General features: G+C 41.3%; 1 protein-coding gene across 1 annotated transcript; it reads left to right on the forward strand.

Annotated features, from left to right (window-relative positions):
• Positions 1 to 2238: 2238 nt before the first annotated feature.
• Positions 2239 to 21107, forward strand: dnase1 (deoxyribonuclease I). Its single transcript, XM_080206659.1, has 9 exons — positions 2239 to 2250; positions 5664 to 5810; positions 9461 to 9549; positions 11459 to 11542; positions 11652 to 11752; positions 12624 to 12736; positions 12832 to 12989; positions 16334 to 16430; positions 19351 to 21107. Exons 1-9 carry the CDS (start codon positions 2248 to 2250, stop codon positions 19402 to 19404), a joined length of 846 nt encoding a protein of 281 aa, XP_080062785.1. The 5' UTR covers positions 2239 to 2247; the 3' UTR covers positions 19405 to 21107.
• The last annotated feature ends 134 nt before the right edge of the window (positions 21108 to 21241 follow it).

A 21241-nucleotide genomic window follows, 5' to 3' on the forward strand; every position in this document is an offset into this window, starting at 1 on the left:
AGACTGCTATTCAGTTCTGACACTGCAGGGACTGGTGGAACTGCCGTATAGTCAGTCCAGCCAGCAGCTCTCGAGAGAAGGATCTCCTCCTGCTGAGGAGCAAGAAATCTGACCCTCACCTCCTCAAGGACTCCTCTTGGAGGGCGTTATGGCAACGGAGCAGCCTTGTTGATCATCAATCAGTGCAACACCCACTTTCTGGGGGAGGGGCAAGGAGTACACACACCCATAAAATTATCTGGTGGAAGCTGAACCTGACCTTAGATCACACTCTAATGTTCACACAGAGACCACATCCAATCTGGGATTGTGAGACCAAATGATTCTACCTCCTCATCACTGCCATGTGTTTGCTTTTCATCTTCCTGACTGCCCAGGTGGCAGTTCTGGTGTATCTGGAAACATGAACGCAGGGAGGATGGGTTGGAATGAAGGTGAGGGACTGGGTGGTGGGTGTGGGGAAGGAGGGTAGCCTAAGGTCTGTGGCAAGTGAGAAGTCATAATTATACCTTTCAAAGTTTTCACTTCATTCCACATCTCAGGATGAGGGTGAGGAGATAAGTGGCATGAGTCACTTACACTGTCACCCTGGACTGTTATTGCCAGTCCCCTGTTTCCAGAGGTTGCCTAGTAGGGGATCAATGGATGGTGTTGTGCAGTCTACAATTGTACTACCTAGATTTAATGATGGAAATACTAGTGACTTAGTTGGTGCCCAGGACAGAGACCATGTTTCCTTGGCAACCAGGATGCCCTCCCCAATAGGAGCCTCACTACAATGATTATAATGTGGGAATAAGCATCTGTTGCACTGCTGGCTGCCTGACAGTCCAATGGGGGACATAACAATGTACAAGGCAAGCACGTGTTGAAGATAGCCTTCAGTTCTTAAAGGCAGACTGTCCCTCTTAAAGGAAAGCTTCGGTGCTGAATAGGAATTAACAGACAATGACTTTGCAGCACAAAAGGTGCATAAAAATGGTGCACCATTTCCCTGGGTCTCTGTTGTTAGGGTCAACCTTGCCCAAGAGGAAGGAAGGCAGAAAGCTAATGCTTATATTGCACTCTGTTTTAATGGCATGCCTGCCATAGGTAAATAACTGGAATTATGTGGAAGATATACACTGTGAGAGGTAAGTGTGAGATTGGCATCATTGGAAGAATGTGAGGGTGAAGTGGAGCATCTGCAACTTAAACATGAGGTCCTGTGCTAGTGAGTTCTGCAGGTGAGTGATGGAGGTGTGGTGCACTGAATAGCTTGGATGCCTGGTAGTGTGGCGGATATGAGATGTCATGTCAGGTGGCATTCACTGACCTTGATCACTCATGCAAGATCATTAAACCTTTTTGTGATACTGCTACCAGGCCTTTATGGTCAGACTTCCTTGCCATTTGCTCTTACTTACTTTGGAGGCTCCTATTGGGGAGGGCATCCTGGTTGCCAAGGAAACATGGTCTCTGTCCTGGGCACCAACTAAGTCACTAGTATTTCCATCATTAAATCTAGGTCCCTTTCATTTTTGCCCAATGCATCATTTTTACGCACCTTTTGTGCTGCAAAGTCATTGTCTGTTAATTCCTATTCAGCACCGAAGCTTTCCTTTAAGAGGGACAGTCTGCCTTTAAGAACTGAAGGCTATCTTCAACACGTGCTTGCCTTGTACATTGTTATGTCCCCCATTGGACTGTCAGGCAGCCAGCAGTGCAACAGATGCTTATTCCCACATTATAATCATTGTAGTGAGTGCCAACATTAAACTTACATGGTCATCTCCGATGGAACAGATGTGGGCAGTTGCAAATCATGAATTTCATGCGTACAAACCAGAGGAAGCCAATTTTCAGCCTTTAGTGTTTGTATTGTGATTGGATTTGGACACATATGTTCAATTTACATTCTTATCAATAGCCAGCTTTTGCCCATTGTTTACACACTAATTTTTCATTTTTTCCAAAACAGAAGTCAATATTTTATAAGATTTGCCAGGACATTTGAAGGACAGGGGTCATAATAAAAGGTAGTACAATTGTAGACTACACACACAATTATGTTAATGCTGCGTAGACCAGGAACTACAAGTTATTTTGACTACTTTATAACTATATTAACAAAGCAATTCACTATGTAATGGATGCAATAAGGGATAATTATATTTTCTGTGTTCATTGTAGGTATCGTGGTAATCCCATTAACTTCAAAAAACCCAGTTGAAAGCTGAAAGTTAAAATCAGCAGTTAATTCAATTTATGGTAAATTATAGGCAAAGTTTGATATTGTGTCACGTTCATCTAATTATTATTCAGTCATGGTGATTGGACACTGGAGCAATCAGAGAAAGAGGGAAAACAGTGGAGGATAATTACACAAAAAGCCAAAAATACAAGATGTTACATTTGACCAAAAATACTGGTTTCTTTTCCATTCTGAGGTGGAAGTAGCTGCCAGTTGTACTGTAAAAAAAATTGCCATTATAATATGGTAAAAATGCAACTTAATTGAATGCTGTGTTCTCATAAATTCCTACTTATTACATCAAAAATGTCAGCAGGTTGGTATTAATAATTACCCTTCTGTGTAAACAGTATTAGTTGAGTGTTAACTACCATGCTTTTGAAGTACATGTACTTTTCACACTAATAACTTCAAGAGTAATATATATCCTTCCAGACCTACATAATTTGGAAGTATTCTGAAGTTGTTCTGCTGAGAATATTATTGGCAACAAAAATTGCATTCAACAAGAGCTACTTTATTCACAGATGGTTCACCTCTGCTTTTGTTACCTATGTTCTTGATTATTCCAGTGTTCTCCTGGCTGGCCTTGCACCTACTGAAGTGACTATAACACCAGCCCCAAATATGGACTAACCAAGATTGGGAACACTCTCTCAACAATCACCCTCACTTGGGCTCCAGGCAGCAATTTCACACAGACGCTTATTTTGGGTCAGAGAAATTGAACCACATCTCCCCTAAGGAAAGTGATTATTGAGAGACATTGGGCCAAATTCTCCAGCCACCCAGCCGCACATTTCCTGCCAGTGGGAGGTGGCGCATTGTTTGCTAGCAGCAGGATTCCCTAGTCTCGCCGCGGTCAATGGAAATTCCCACTGATGTCACCCCACATTGTTGGAAAACCCATGGGAACCGGGGAATCCCGCCGGCGTGAATGGCCGGATAATTCCGACCATTATCTTTTCCCAGATAATCTGTTAAATAATTTGATAGGCCAGATTATAACTATCTGAATATTGTAAGAGTCTGGGGTTTCTCTTCAAAAATTATCTTCTCGCGCTTCCAGAAAATACAAAAGAGGTAGGTTCTTGTGCTGGATGTAGAAAACTACAAGAGACATTATACTTTCCCGACTTACTTACAAGTTTATTAACACATAATACACTTTAAAGTTGATAAGAACATTGCAGCCCTAATGATTATAAAAGAAAGGATGGAATTTTCTGGCAGGATCTTCTGGTTGCACTGATAGTAAACCCCCACCTTAGGTTTCCCAGTGGAGGGGACGGGGTGGAACCAATGGGAAATCACATTGACACTGGCAGAATCAGAATATCCTGCTGCTGGCCAATGGCAGGTACCTCTTGCCACCAAGAAACATAAAGAAGTCTCACAACACCAGCTTATTTGTTTATTTGTAGCAAACCTGTTGGACTTAAAGCTGGTGTTGTGAGGCTTCTTTCAGTTTTTACCCCAGTCCAACGCCAGCATCTCCACATCATGACCAAGCAACATGTGATTGTATCACAGCTGATATTAATTTAAGTATACCGTCAATATTGAAAGTAATGCTTTACTTGAATCCCGAGTGAATCAGTTGTTGGGACAATTGGACAGAGAAGGTGTCTGCTTTATGACTCCTCCACAATTGGAGAAATATTGAGAGGCTGCTCCCAGTGCTTGTCTCCATTATTTCTGATGTTCTGAAAGGAAACTGGAACAGTTATATCCTTCTAAACCAAATTACACCATTCTTTAGTAAGCTATAGTTACAGTTTATAGTTGAGAGTATGTTCAACATTATCCCATTCCCGTTGATCATCAGGATAGGCAGCTAGTGCATCCTCATAATGCACACCAAGCAGACGTGTGATGCTGCTCAGCTAAGGCACTGTGAATGGTTCCCCAGTTACTATTAGTAAGAACTTTGCCTCACCGATAAGCAGGTGTCAAGCCACTAGTTTTAACTGTACTTCAAAGGACCTCCCCAATTGGAACCGTAACATTGCCAGTCTGCAACGCCTGTCGGATCCAATCATTACACTGGCTGAGTGAGGGAACCAGATCCAGCTGCAGAATCACCAGCAGAATATGTCTAAAATATTCCAGACTCCAGCACTTACAACAAGTTTCTAACTTGTCAATGTTGCATCACATCCACCTGGCCTTATCACACAGGCTGTGAGGCCAGATAGATTTAATATTTACTTTGCCTAAGGGTGAAAGCGGAGCTGCAGGCTGACAGGTGGAAACAGGAGCTACAGTCCCAGAACTTGCAAAACAATGCAGCCATAGCAGACCAGGAGAGGGTGTAATGAACGTGATGCAAAGCGATGCCAACAATGTGGGTTCAATTCCCGTACCAACTGAAGTTATTCATGAAGGCGCTGTCTTGCCCCTTACCTGATATGTGGCGACCTTCCAGTTAAATCACCGCCAGTCAGCTCTCCCCATCAAAGAGAAGAGCAGCCTATGGTCAACTGGGACTGTGGCGACTTTTCCTTCACCTTTTTACATCTTCCCTGAGGTGATGAGTAGGCTCTTCGCTGAAAAGGAGCCATCGAATTTCAAACACATAACTAGAATGAACATATGGAGCACCAAGGCCAATGATTCTGTGCTGGGATGCATTAAATCATGAAGGAATCAGATGGAGTAGGCAGTATTGTCTTGAATGTCCCAATCAATCTGCGAGACCCCTCCCTCCTGGCGATCAGGAATTACAGTGCTATGGGCTCTAGCTGTTCCAGTAGCATCAAATCCGCCAATTTCTGAAACTACCACTTGATCAAGGAGGGGCTTGGGAATTGGATTAAAGCACAGACCAAGCCTATTCCTGCTGGCTGGACCATTACTTCAGAATCTTCATCCCTTCCAAACTTACAAACTCAAATTGGCTTTCCGGACAGAACTTTAAGCATAAGATTCTGCAGCAGTGAAGGGCCATCCGAAACATGTCTTTTGAAGAACATATCTAGGATGCCATTTGAAGTGGATTATACCTCTAGCTCCATGAAATCCTCAACGATCTTTCTGTTCCCTATCTATGCAAGCACTCCTCACCCGCTAACCCTCCGTGACCTTTACGTCCCTTCAATTCTTACATATTCCCAATTTTCATCACTTTACCATTGGTGATTGTGCCTTCGGCTATTAAGGCCCTAAGTTCTGGATTTTCCTTGCTATGTTTCTTTGCCTCTATCTCTTTCCTCCTTTAAGTTCCTCTTTGACCAAGTTTTTGGTCACTTGTCCTTATATCTCAGGGTGATGCAGTTTCAAATATTGTTCTGTGAATGGTCATGTAGAATGCTTCAGGGGCTTTTTTGCTCTATTAAAGGTGTAATATAAATGCAAATTGTTGGTTATTGGTGGTTTCTGTTATAAGTAAGTTGTGCTGAATTTAACATGGAAATCACTTTCTCTGCAGCTTACAGCTATGCAGTGGCTAATCACAGCATTAACCCTGACCTGTGTGATGGGTGCAGCCAGCTCGATCCATATTTCTGCTTTTAACATCAAAACCTTTGGAGACAGCAAGATGTCACATCCCATCATTGCAAACATCATTGTTCATGTAAGATCATAGTAAAAATTTACAGTATTACAGCTTAGATGTCATTCTAAAGTTAGATCACAGTTAATAATATCAAAATAGAAAACTCCAAATTTCTATTTCTATTTCATGCTCCAAATGATCAGGCAGCAATTGCAGAGAGAGAAAAACAGAATTAACAATACTGGTTGATCCCCATCTGTCAGAAGTGAATATTATTGAAATCCTGCAGTAAAGTTTATAATCCTGACTTCCTCATTAATGGTCATTTTCAATAACATTTGATGAAGAAGAAAAAATGGTTTCCACACAAATCATTTCCCTCTTTTATGTTAATCATTTCTATTTTCCTCCACAACTCTCAATTCTCTACAAAGCTTAAGTGTTTCCAATATTTGAACTCAAAATGTTGGAAGCTCTCAGCAGGTCTGGCAGCATGTGTGGAGAGAGAATAGATCTGGTGTTTCGAGTCTGGGTGAGCCTTCATCGGAGCTCAAATTCCAGCATCCACAGTATTTTGCTTTTATCTGATATTTGAGTATGTTTTCCTTAGCTCATGCCTCACTCTGGACAGGATGTAAAATAAAATTTTTTGTCTCTGAGTTTATGCTCTCTCCTCTACCTTCAATCACTTCATCAGAACTGTTCTGGCTATCCTGTATTTTATTGATAGCATTTTGATTGGTTCTTATCTGCATCTTATTCTATTGCTTCTTCCAATCTCCAAATATGCAGATTGATATGTTTGCCGTGTTAAAATTAAGATCTCCAGTTACTGCTCTAACTTGTTATTCATTCCAAGAGGGTGGGTTTTGGCTAGAGTTGGGCTCACTGACCTTGGACAAGGGCTGCTGGATACTGAGGTGAGCTGGTTAAGAGTCCTGCCTAGGTGCTCAGGGACTTTGTCCCAGGTGTAAAATAAATGAAAAACAGCCCTCTAACACTCACTGCTCATAATCTCCCACACCTGCACTCTCCTCTTGTTCCAAATCATTCAACTTCCGGCCACTCCTTATGGGCCCTCATATCTTCTTTGTGTCCCTCTACTCACCCCCATTGTCCTTTTGGTCTTTTTGCCAACTAATGTCCCCCTACCCACCACCCTTTGTTCATTCTTATGAGTCCTTGATTTAGATATTTCCCTTTGTGCCAATTCACCAGGAGCAAACCTCAGGTGCCATTCTGAGATGAAAGAAAAATGTCTAAGTGTCTATTTAGATTTTTTTGAAGTTAATTAATAAAGCCCTATTCAATACATTTAAATCCCTTCAAGTATTTAATCCCTCAAGAAAACACACATTTGTATTTATAACTCTTCAGTAAAGATTTGGAGCTGTCAATCAAACTGCAAACTTACAAGCCCCCAGTCTGATTATAAAAGGTTGTGGAATCATGCAGCGTTACCCTACAGTGATAACTTTCAGGTTAATGTCAACAGGCAGCTAATGAAACACTGATTTTTTTCAACCAAAGAGCGTATTTTTTCAAAAACTTAAGGATTTAAATACTTTGTCAGCTTGACAGTTCCATTGAGTCAATTTTTACACACATTCATGCCTAATTTTAAAAATCACAAAGGACACATGATCACTTCCACAGGAAGCCTGGACCTCTCCAAATGCATACCCTACCTCTCCAAGTAACTCCAGCAAATTTAGATCTTTTGTGCAACTGTATAAATCCCAACTATCATGTCCCATCCTTGAGAACTGGATCTGTTTGAAGGCATCTGCACTTCTACATGTGCAGCTGCCTCTGTGACCCATGGAAATGCAAACTACAACCTGCTCCTGCTCCCCCTGGCAAAAATGGTGGGCACTGGGTTTGGGAGTGGGATTTTCAGAATCAGAGCTTTGGTGCTATTTTAGTTTAAGATGTAGAGCACTTCTAAACCTATGCAAATTCAGGTCTATGTTGTTAGTTGTGGTTTGCAAGTTTATTCTTTCATTACAGAAATAGAGAAAAAACTTGCATTAATATATAATGCTTATCATGTTCCTACCACATTCCCAAATTGCTTCACAGACAAAGAGCAATTTTGAGTCGTAGTGATTGTTATAATTTAGGCAACTATGGCTGGCAATTTCACATGATGAGATTCCACAACCAACAATGAAATAATGAGATCTTGGTGGAGAAATTAGTTTGTGTACTAACGTCCCCCTACCCACCACCCTTCCAACGGGAATCGGTTTTCCACTGTTGGGAAGTTCTGAGCCTGCACTACTGGAAACCAGGCCTGAGGAGATATATAGTTTCCTGAAGGGGGCTCCAAGTTTGCAGCCTCTTTTTAAGTAAAGCTCCACAAGCTGCAGGCCTAGAGCCTCGGCAGCCCAGTAGAGAAAGGTGGGCATTGCTGAGTGTTTCGATGTGGCACTCGCTATTGTCCCACAAGCACTGCTTCCACCTCCCCCACTCCCACCCCTCCCCTCCTCACCCATGGACCTGGAAAGCAATGCGGCTGTTGGACTTTAACCTGATGTTGTGAGACTTCTTATTGTCTAGAACTTAATCTCAGGGTTTTGAAACCACAAACCAGGAGAACACCTAACCCTCTTAATCCAAAATCACTTAGTTCAAATTACTGGATAATTCTGACTGAAGAAATTCCTCCTCATCTCGGTTGTAAAGGTTCATCCCTTTATTCTGAGGCTGTGCCCTTCAATCCGAGTGTCTCCTACTAATGGAAACATCCCCCCCTTCCCCCGCCCCCCGACCCTGTCCACTCTATCCAGGCCTTTCAGTATTCTGTAAGCTTCAATGAGATTCCCCCTTCTTCCTTCTAAAGCACATCACCTACAGACCCAGAGTCCTCAAACACTGTTCATATGTCAAGCCTTTCATTCCTGGGATCATTCTTGTGAACCGCGTCTGGAACTTCTCCAAGGCCAGCACATCCTTCCTAAGGTACGGGACCCAAAATTGTTCACAATATTCCAAATGTGTTCTGACCAGAGTCTTATACAGCTAAGCAGTACATCCCTGCTTTTGTATTCTGGTTCTCTCGAAATCAATGCTAACATTGCATTTGCCTTCATAACTACCAAATCAACCTGTAAGTTAACCTTAAGAGAATCTTGAACCAGGACTCATAAGGAAGAGTGGGGATCACAAAATGTTGGTTTGGCTGATGTCCAGATCATCTATCATTGTAATCTTCTCCCTAAAGTAGGAAAGAACATTTTGTTTCTGTGTTTGGGGAGAACAATGAGTAATTTGGGGAACTTTCCATTCCATTATTATTCATTTTAAACTATGTAAAAAGTTGAGGAAATAGGTTAAAGTTTATTTATTAGTCACAAGTAGACTTACATTAACATTGCTATGAAGTTACTGTGAAAATTCCCTGGTTGCCACCTTCCGGCATTTGCTTGGATTCACTGAGGGAGAATTTAGCATGGCCAATGCACCTTGCCAGCACATCTTTCGGACTGTGGGAGGAGATCGGAACACTCGAAGGAAATGCACGCAGACACGGGGAGAACTCGCAGACTCCGCACAGACAGTGACCCAAGCCGGGAATGAAACCCAGATCCCTGGTGCTGTGAGGCAGCAGTGCTAAGCATTGTGCCACCCTGTTTCATTCTACTTTCAAAATGTATGCATGATTTGTAAAATTCTTCTTGCTCCATTCCAAAGAAATTCATCTTCTGCCTTTTATTTCTTTGCAGCTTATTCAAAGGTATGACATTATCCTAATACAAGAAGTCCGTGATGCTGATTTAAGTGCTGTAAAGATCCTAATGAACAAACTCAATAGGTATGATCATCAATTACATAGCGACATTTGTGAATTTTTTTTTAGTTATATTGTATTACTGATCCTGGACAGAATTGAGAGACAAATCTTGAATTATATTTTCCTGGAACGGAAGTACAGATCAGGCACGCTCTGATAGATTCTCAGGACAGGCTGGAAGGGCTGAATGGTCAATAGCAGTTGCAATATTCCTATGGCAGAATCTGCCTGTAAATATTGTATAAATCCAGACCAAAATAATAAGGTCCAACAGGAACTTACATAGCCACAGGTTATTCATCATCTGATTACTGCTTAAACATTAAAATGCATCAATACACACAGCAGAAGTGATAATAGTAACCTGAAATACCATAGTAATACTTCCCAATCAATCAGATTTTTCATGAAATTTGACAGTGAACTGACACGAAGTGTTGGCAGTTCGGCATTTTTATTATAACTGATTGATCCTCACTATTTGTCCATGTTTTGTTTAAGATATGCTGTGAATGTGAGTTTCCAGCCTAAAGTCATCTAAAGGATTTAATACATTTTTTAAAAATAATCCAGGGTTTGGATAAGTTGAATTTTGTTATTCTATTTTCTCTGGTTTGGAGTCAGAATTGTCAGTTCATTTACCCAACCACCACCTTTCTCTCCTCCCCACACCTCCCCCCCCACTCCACAACACCCCTGCATCCCCACCTAGGGCCAACTGCCACATTCCTCAGTTTGTCCTCTGACAATCTCTACCTTTGTTCAGTCATTCACACCTTCCAGTTTCTTAATGGCTGCATTTAGCACTTTTCTCAGCCTTTATCATCACTATTTATATTCTCTTTGTTCAATTACACCCCACCACCACCGTCCCCCACCCTCATAGTATAAATCATGTCCTATTTCCTTTGTTTTTATAGCTCTGATGCAGGGTCATCCAGACTCAAAATGTTGATTCTATTCTCTCTCCACAGATGCTGAGTCTTTCCAGCATTTTCTGTTTTTGTCAGAGGTGCATATCCTGGACTGGGAATTTGACAGCTGGGCAGCTACTTGAAACAGTCAAGGTTGCCGAACACTGTGCACCAGAGTTGCAGCCAAACATTCAGACCACAGTGTCAATTTCGTTATGTGTGTTGATGATATCCATCTTCACTTCACTGCCACCTCTGTCAATCTTTAACTGCCTCTACATTATTGGGCTGTTTGTCCAACATCCAGCAGTAAATCATGATGTGGAGATGCCAGCATTGGATTGGGGTCGGCACAGTAAGGAGTCTCACAACATTAGGTTAAAGTCCAACAGGTTTATTTATTCAGAATCATGAGCTTTCAGAGCACCTCTCCTGCATCACCTGATGAAGGAGCAGCGCTCCGAAAGCTCGTGATTCCAAATAAATCTGTTGGACTTTAACTGGTGTTGTGAGACTTCTTCCAGCAGTAAATCAGCAGAGATTTTCTCCAGCTAACTAGTGGGAGGTCCTCAGTCCCTATCACCAACTCTGCTCTCTTGCCATTTATGCCACCCTCCTCGTTGGCACCTGTCCAAGCTGATTCAGATGTGGCTTGTCACAGCTTTTATTTTGAAAGAGAAGATGGATGACTCACCAGCCGAAACGGTGAAACCAAGCTTATTTTAATCAGCAAATTCAAGCGTTAGATAAAAAAACTAGGAAGTTTATCCACTCTGTCAGTTTTTTTGCTCTTTATTATTTGATCTAATAACTTCAATAGCTATTGAAAACCTATTTACTGATCAAATTTGTGGGAACCAGCCAATGCTTTTATTGAAGTTTGATATTTTTGTGTTGTACCTCTTGAATCCTTCACAAAAGATCCAGGAAATGTAAATTAGTCAATCTACATCTGGATAAGTGGTTCCTTATTTTGAGATTTCAACATATATGACTCATTTTTTGATATCCTCCAGTGCTTCTGCCCAGGCCTTCTCGTACATTACCAGCATTCCACTTGGACACAGCAGTTATAAAGAGAGATATCTCTTCGTCTACAGGTATGCTCATGCCTAGGTAAAACCAGAAAGTTATTTTGAAACACTTCCCATCGGAATGTAAAAGCTTGTTCTCATGCTGTTATAATGACAACCATTCTCATCTAAACAGAAACTCAGTGGTGTCTGTGATCGATAATTATCTCTACAGTGACGCTTCTAACACTTTCAATCGTGAACCATTTCTTGTGAAGTTTTCATCACCCTATTCAGGTAAAGTATTTCTGTACCACAAGACCAAAATAGGGAAAGAAGTGCTTCACTGTAGACTTCCTTGGTGGCTTTTTTTTGTCAGACAGAACGCTAATAAAAAGCGGGGTGTTTAGCTGAGATTGAGGCAGAGACGTCATTAGAAGTAAAGTTGTGTAAAGTTGCTTTGTGCTAGATATAATTTGCACTTGAAATGTATCAATCTCTTGCGATGATTTGGTCAATTTCAGGAAAATTGCACTGATGAAGGTGTAGCCTAGCAAGAACTCCAGGCCATGTTCCATGGGGAACATCAAAAGCCTTCCAATGAGTGGGATGGGGTAAATATTATTGTTCATATGAGTAGCATAGCGGCACAGTAGTTAGCATTGCTGCCTCACAGCTCTAGGGACCTGGGTTCAGTTCCGGCCTTGGCTGACTGTCAGTGAGGAGTTTGCACATTCTCCCTGTGTCTGTGTGGGTTTCCTCTGGGTGCTCCTGTTTCTTCCCACAGTCCAAAGGTGTGCAGGTTAGATTGATGAACAATGCTAAATTGCCCCTTAGTGTCCCAAGATGTGTAGGTTAAATAGATTAGCCATGATAAATGTGCAGGGTTACAGGGGTAGGGAGGGGGTTAGGGCCTGGGTAAGATGCTCTGTTGGAGAGTCAGTACAGGCCCGATGGACCAAGTGGCCTCTTCTGCACTGTAGGGATTCTATAAACTCAAGAGCAGGAAGCAATATGGATCAATCTCTTCATTTTTGCTTCTTCTTGTTATTTCTGAAGAAAATGGTGCTGTGTTTTATTTCACTTATGAAAGTGAATAAGATCAAATGTTCATTCTTATGAGTCCTTAATTTAGATATTTCCCTTTTGTTCTTTTCCTTTTCTTTAGTCATTCATGACTTTGTTATCGTGCCGATGCACACATCACCTTCAGAAGCAGTCAGGGAAATCGATGCCCTGTATGATGTTTTTCTTGATGCTAAGAAGAAGCTGGGGACTGATGTAAGCAATAAAATCCAGAAATATTAATGAAGCAAGATTCATTGCTTTGATAATTATAAGTTAAAATAATGCATCTTCATTCATGGCCCACACAGAATATGCTGATCATGGGTGATCTAAATGCAGATTGTTCTTATGTCAAACCACCCGACTGGTCTTACATTCGACTACGCATGGACAGGCAATTCCAATGGCTTATCCTGGACTCTGCAGATACCACTACAACCATCAATACAAAATGTGCTTATGACAGGTAAAAGATAATTCTGACAATAATGGTTTGGTACATTACTAAATATACCAATATAATATGACAATGGCATGATTGCAGTGAACATCCTGTTGTCAAAAACACTAATTTGGAAGCAGCATGATGGCGCAGTGGTTAGCACTGTTGCCTCATAGTGCCAGGTCCCTGGGTTCAATTCCAGCCTTGGGAGACTGTTCTCCCCATGTCGGCGTGAGTTTAGCAGATTTAAAACAGAGATGAGGAGAAATTACTTCTCTCAAAGGATAATGAGTCTATGGAATTCACTACCCCAGAGTGCAGTGGACACCAGGGCATTGAGTACATTTGAGGAGGAGATAGACAGATTTTTAATTTGTAATGGGTTGAAGGGTTTTGGACAGCAGGCAGGAAAGTGGAGTTGAGCCTGGGACCAGGTCAGCCATGACCATATTGAATGGCGGAGCAGGCTCCAGGGGCTGAATTGCCTACGCTTGCTTCTTTTTAAAAGCAGATGAAGCAACTGGGGTGGGCTCAGACAGGAGCCTCATACATAAACCAATCAGGGTCCAGAGGCAGCTCGCTCATCCCTTTGTATTCCAGCCTGTGTTGGAACACAAATAACAGTCACTCCATTGGCTACTGAATTTGTGCTTCTATCTGATTTTATTTCTAGGAGTTGGTGCATTTATGCACAGAACTCATATTTAAGGAACTGTCTCTACCCTATCCATCTACCGCTGGTGCATTTTTCACACTTTTTGACCAATTCAACATTTAGTTGCTGATTTTCTACAGTAGAATCCATACCTCCAGCTGGTACAACTCCTATCTCTTCCAGCACCTGTGCCATGAAATCGAACCCCTTCTCCGGCCACACATTTACTTTCCTCACCTGTTTATCCCTATACAAATTACTACATCACTCAGGTAGAAATCCAGAGATTTCTTATTCTTATTGAAGTCACATTTCATTTAAGTATTTGTTTCATTCCCTAGTTAAAGTTGCTAGTTAGGTTCATGTTGTTGTCTCATATTTATTAATTTCTATTTTGTTTTGTGGAGGTGCTCTTTAAGCAGCATGTGTTAAAGTACGAATTAATAATTCAACATTCAGTTTTTGTTCACCCTTCTTCTCCTGCACTGAATTCCCACTCTCTCCAAATTCCTATTTTTGAAATCCTCTGTTCATTTTCAAAGCAGTTTACAACTTGATCTGAACTTCTAGCATTAGTTCAGTTCATCTTCAAGGAGACGACAGAGGTATATTTAAGAAATAAATAACTATCTGGTTGAGAGCTAAAGGGCTTACTGTTAATAAAATCCCTGCAGTGCAGAAGGAGGCTATTTGGTCCATTGAGTCTGCACCGACCACAATCCCACCCAGGCCCTATCCCCATAACCCCATGCATTTACCCTAGCTAGTCCCCCTGACACGAAGGGGCAATTTAGCATGGCTAATGCACCTAACCCACACATCTTTGGACGTATCACTAGGTTTTGTTATTGCATAAGTTGATATGGCGCCATGCCATCTCAATTGCCACAAATGTAAGATGCTCAGAATGCTTAACACTACCACTGATATTAAGCAGCCTGAAATGGTAGCTGTAGCAGACTCAGGTTTGTAACACAATCAACACAACTTTGGTTTGAAATATATATTTCAAATACACTTAGGTAGCATGTATCAGAGGCTCTCACTAAACACATAAAACTTGTAAATGAATTAATTCAACTTGAAGATGTGACTAATGAAAGTCACTGAGGATTCATTAACACGAATCTGTGATCTTCAAATATCATGGGACCTAAATTATATTAAAGTTAGATCCTGACTTGAACTTTTTGTCTCATTACAACAGAATTATTTTATTTCAAACCTTATTTTCTTTTGCTTCATAATTTATTTTATATAAAATGCCCTCTCCTCTGCCTCAAGATTAAGTCTCTGCAAAATGCCTCATTTGAGAGGATGGACAAGAAATTAGAGCTGTAGCCAACTGCTAGGCTGCTTGCGAGTCTTCAGATTTCCCTTCCCATCATGTTAAAAATAACCGTTCTCTTTTCGAAACATCAACATGATGCCATAGCAATAATTGAATGTTCACTATATGTGGATCACAGGCATGATCTCACAACCTACCAAACCATCATACAGGACTTTAAGTAAGATGCAAGACTTCTGTCAGTGGCAGCATTCTCACTCTGAATCAAAAGTTTTGGGCCCTTGACTGATTCTAAAGACATGAGTATATGATCCAGGATGGCACTTTAGTGCAACACCAAGGGAATGCTGCACTCTCAGGGATGCAGTCTTTTGGATGAACCATTAGGAAGGCAAATGGTATGTTAAGTACAGTGTAAAGTCATCGTGCTTCAATTGTATAGAGCTTTGTTTAAACCACACGTGAAGTATAGTGTACAGTTTTGGTCTCCTGACCTAAGGATATACTTGCCATAGAGGGAGTGCAATGGAGGTTCACCAGACTGATTCCTGGGAATGCAGGCAGGACTGTCCTCTGAGGTAAGTTTGAAGAGATTGGGCCTGCATTCTCCACAGCTTAGAAGAATGAGAGATGATCTCAATGAAACATAGAAAATTGCTAAGGGATGAGACAGGGTAGATGCAGAAGGGATGTTTAGCCTGACTGGGGGCCTAGAACCAGGGGACATAATCTTAAAATTAAGACTGAGCTGAGGAGCGATTTCTTCATTCAGAAGGCAGTGAATCTTTGGAATTCTGTACCTCAGAGGGCTGTGGAAGCTCAATCATTGAGTACATTCAAAACAGAGACTGGTAGATTTCTAGATACCAATGGCATCAAGGGATATGGAGATGGTGAGGGGAAATGGTTCTGAAATAGATGATCAGCCATGACCTAGTTGAATGGCAGAGCAGGCTTGAGAGGCTGAATGGCCTACTCCTGTCCGAGGCTCCTATGCACCCAGCTGCCCTCACAGAACAACCACACATACAAAATCCCACGGAATTATTTAAGGAAAAGCAGCGAATTTCTCCTAGTCTCTTGGCCAATATTCATTACTCAGCTAATAACCTGGTCATTTATTTCACTGCTTTTTTTTGGACCAATTTATCTGGGATACTTCTTGACATTCCAATAGTGACTCCACTTCACAAGCACTTAATTGGCTATAAGGAATTTGGAATGTGTGAAAGATGCTGCAAAAAAGCCAAACAATGTCTTTCAATGTGCCATATCACTAACACTGAATAAATTAGAGTCCCAAGAAAGTCAGTGGAAGAAGCTTAACTTGAACTCTCCAGGAGAATAAACCGAAGTATACTGAGTAAATGTTGTGATATTCATTCCCTTCTATGTAATGGATGTATTTTTTCCCTTCTCCAGAATCATAGCTGTTGGTTCAGAAATGAAAAATGCTATAATTGATGGATCAGCTGCTATTTATAATTTCACCAGTGTGCTGAATCTCAATAGTAAAATGGTAAGTTGAGATTTAAGATCTTGATTTATGAATATATCAGCAATCAGTATACTTACTTCAGTTAAAGTTGTTTATCGAAGAACTTGATAGAATGGGTTCTTTTGATTCAATTTGTTTTATTATTGTCATGTATTGGGATAGTGCAAAAAGTATTGCTTCTTGTGCACCATATAGACAAAAACATACCATTCTTAAATTACAGAGGGGAGAAGGGAAGGCTAGGATACAGAATACAGTGTTGCAGTCACAGGTCGGGTGCAAAGATCAACTTAATATATGATAGGGCCATTTCAGAAGTCTGATGGCAGCAGGGAAGAAGCTGATCTAGAGTCAGTTGGTACCTAATCTCAGACTTTTGTATCTTTTTCCCAACGGAAGAGGTCGGAAGAGAGTATGTTTAAAGTTTATTTGTTAGTCACAAGTTGGCTTACATTAACACTGCAATGAAGTTATGGTGAAAATCCCCTAGTTGCCACACTCCAACACCTGTTTGGGTACACTGAGGGAGAATTTAGTATGGCCAATGCACCATTCACCTGACGAAGAGGGTGTCCCTCGAAAGCTTGTGAGTATATTATCAAATAAATAGGTTGGACTAAAACCTGGTGTTGTCAGACTTTTTACTGTGTTTACGCCAGTCCAACGCCGGCATACCCACATCAATGCACCATGTCCAGGGTCCTTGATTATACTGGCTGCTATTCCGAGGCAGCGGGAAGAGTAGACAGACTCAGTGGATGGCAGGCTGGTTTGCGTGATGGATTGGGCTACTATGCTGAGGGCTTGCTCACTGCAATGATTCTGAAAGTATTTGACTGCATTGATCATTGCAAATGCTCAGCATGTTTCATTTTTCAAGGTTTTCTGCAACTGTTAGTGAAATATTTCTAAACGATTGAAGATGAAGTTTATTTATTGGGATATTGGCGAATGTAAAATCAGACGTTAACTCAATTGGATAAGCTGTCCTATAGACTAGTCAAGCAACAGCCTGGCATAGTAAAATTTATTAGTCACAAGTATGGCTTACATTAACACTGCAGTGAAGTTACTGTGAAATTCCCCTAGTCGCCACACTCCAGCACCTGTTCGAATCCATCCACCTAACCAGCACGTCTTTCAGATTGTGGGAGGAAACAGGAGTACCTGGAGGAAACCCACACAGGCATGGGGAGAACGTGCAAACTCCACACAGTAACCCAAGCCAGGGATCAAACCCAGGTCTCTGGCACTGTGAAGCAGCAGTGCAAACCACTGTGCCACCATGCTGCCCATACTCTTAGAATCATACCTTACAGACAATGTCCCAGACACCACCATCACAATCGTTGGGTATGTCCTGGCCCATTGACAGCAGAAGGGCAGACCTGCTAGAGATCGTGGCACAGTGATATACTGTCAGGAGGAACCTGCCCTACGGAGCCCTCAACATAGATTCCAGACTCCAAAGAAGTTTCATGGCATCAAGTCAAATATGAACAAGGAAACTTCCTGCTGATTACCACCTATCATGCACCCAACATACCACCCCCTCCCCTCAGCCTGTCCTCTTCAACCCCTCACCACTTTGTGCACAACGAAAGAGAGACCAACACATCAGTGTAAAAGAATGAAGTATTTGCAATCATCTATAGCTAGAAGTGCCAGGTCCATCTCAGCCTCCTTCTGAGGTCTTCAGCATCACACATGTCAGTCTTCAGCCAATTCAATTCACTCCCCATGAAATAGCTGAAGGCACTGGATACTGCAAAGACTATGGGCCCTGACAATCTTCTGGCTATATTACTGAAGACTTGTTCTTCTGAACTCAACCCCTAGCCAAGCTGTTCCATTACAGGTACATATTGATATCTATCAGGCAAAGCGAAAAATTGCCTAGGTGTGTCCTGACACAAAGATCAAGACAAATCCAACCCGGCCAATTATCTGGGAATTCTGCAGCAAGTAACCCATCGCTTGACTCTCCAAAGCCTGTCCACCATCTTCAGGGTACAAGTCAGGAGTATGATAGAATACTCTGTACTTTCCTGGATTATGTGACAGAATATTCTCTATGTGCAGCTGCAACTCAAGAAGCTTTACACCATCCAGTACAAAGTAGCCCAGTTGATTGGCACCCCATTCACCATCATCAACATCCATTCTCATTACAACACACAGAGGCAGCAGTTTGTACCATCTAAATGATGCACTGCAGCAAATCAGCATCTCCTGAACCTGCAGCCTCTACCACCTAGGACAAGGGCAGCAGGTGCATGGAGGAATCATTTCCTGTAAGTTCTCCTCCAAACTGCACACCATCTTGACTTGGAACACATAGTGCTGTTCCTTCACTGTTGCTGAGTCAAAATCCTGGAACTCCCTTCCTAATAGCATTGTGGGTGTAGCTACACTATGGATTACAGCAGTTGGTTTCAACAATGTGGCTCACCACCACTTTCTGAAGACAATTAGGGATGAGAAATAAATGCTAACCTAACCAATGATGTCCACATCCTGTAAAGGAATTTAAAAATTGCCTAATTGAGACAAGCACCCCAGCATCTCTCAATACTTTGGAATATTCTGGTCCCTGAGAACATATCTTTTCATCATTATCATGACCTCATTACTTAATGTCTTGGGGGAATCTGGTTACAGTGTACCTAAGTCCCAATCAGTCGTTCAAATGTTAACTTCCAATAAAAACCTTAATCAGTCTGTGTCTAAGTTATTAAATGAAAAGATGTGATGGTACACTGAAGTTACATTTCAAGGTAAGGGAACAACTGTATCAGGGAAACTTGCTTGAGTACAAAGTGACGACAGGAATCTACAATTCAATCCACTCAGCCTCCCAAGTGAATGGAGCCAACCTGGACACAGCATGACGAAAGAAAGAGAGCACTGACTGAAACAATAATTTGTTCTTTCTTTACAGACTGCTGCAGTTAGTGACCATTACCCTGTAGAGGTACGTCTTGATGCTGCATAAAGAGATCACTGACAATGCAAATATACAACCTCAGCATTTCGTAAAGCCCACTTAAGTCGGCATGATACTTTATAACAAATAAAGTCAAAATATACACAAGCTAGTGTTTTTTGCCTGCTTCACAACACATCATATGCAATCAGTTCCAAATGCATTTCTACTTTTATCATTTCTGCTACCAATTTTTTTGAAATTAGGCAATGTCTTCCTTTTCTCACCATCTCTATTGTTCTTATTTCTCCCACGGCAGCCATTCTTATGGGACACGTTCATTGTTTTTGAAAGTTCTTTATGAATTCTGACAAAGGAATGATGGAATAATTTACTGTACAAATGCGTGACGATTGAGCGCTTGGGACCAAACTATCAGGCAAAAAGCATGGGGTCAACTTATTTAAGAGCAATGTTTTTGAGGGTTGAAATCCATGCATGTTCCTGGATTCACAATCCACTTTGGGCTTTTGCTCCAGTGGCATTTTGAGACAGGGCTGACAGATCATGCGTGACCTGATCAGTGCCTTTTTGGAGCAGCCTCTCCCATTCCCTGAGATTCTCTTCCACTTGCCGCTTCTCTCTCCTGACCCTCTGAGTCCCATTCACCATTTCCCCCTCCTGATCCTCACTCTCAGCTACCCGAGCAACTCTCCCTGAACACTTGGGCCACTCACTGAAGCCCCTTCCCTGTCTGATCATTCAAGGAGCCCAAGAGGCTCCACTGTAAACGGACCTGAGGACCTTGCCAAATGGCAGGGTGGACATAATCCATAAGAACAATTGCAACACTGGATGTTGCAGGTTTCCATTAACATTTTACTGCTAGAAGTTTATTTTCATGTTCCGGTTCCTTGCTGCCATTCTGAAGCCAAGGTTCTTTTTCCGTATCATTATTTGCTATGTCCTGCGCATTCCATTTCCATCGGTATATTTCAATTCAAATTTTCCAATCAGCAGTTAGTTATATTATTGCTGTATCATAATTAACTTCCCTTTTCCCTCAGTTGTAATTTACTGTTTTGATTCTCATCTTGACCTCTAATTCCACAAAGTTTCTATTTCTAGACTTAATTTATCCCCACTGTCCTCAAAAGCTATGGTCGACTCATACACAAGACCTACTTTTATATGGTTTGAAAAGGGACCTTTGGTAATTTTGCAGAACATCACAATGTGATTCTCATAGCTTTAATACCTCATTGATTATTTGAAAGATTGAAATAGTTAACATATTTATGTGAAATTTCTCTGAGGGTGTAATTCTTCTTTTTCAATGTTAATTGATCATTTAAATGTGATTTTTAATGAACAATCAAGATATCCACAATGAATTTCCAAATGGCCAGTAAAATTTAAAGCAAATTGAATATATTGCTGCTTGAAATTTGGCAGTGAAATCTTTCCAGAAATGGCAGATTATAGGAAGTCATTGCCTTATCCGTATCTACAATAAGTATTTCTCCAGAATTAGGCATTGTTGTAAGTGTGCTGCTTAAGTGAAAACCACAATTAACAATGTCTTTCACATGTATCTTTGTGCCACAGCACAAAGTTTATCTGATGATAAACAGTGGCCCATCAATTTTAATCTCCTAAAAGATTCTATAAGAATCCTTTCAGCATATCAGATAAGTGAACAATCTCCATTTCCCTGCTAATCAAACAGAATGAATGGTGCGTTCCAGATACATCCTTATGAACCAAGATAGCAAACTACAGCTTGCAACAAACACCTGCAACAAGTTTGGTGCTTGCACATCAATGTAAATATGGCTGAGAAAATTTTTTAGGGAAAATATTTTTTGGGATTACAGGGGAGCGGAGTGAATTTCCACAAAGGTAC

Source organism: Carcharhinus amblyrhynchos, chromosome 18, assembly GCF_965287045.1.
Source record: "Carcharhinus amblyrhynchos chromosome 18, sCarAmb.v2.hapA, whole genome shotgun sequence".
NCBI lineage: Eukaryota > Metazoa > Chordata > Chondrichthyes > Carcharhiniformes > Carcharhinidae > Carcharhinus > Carcharhinus amblyrhynchos.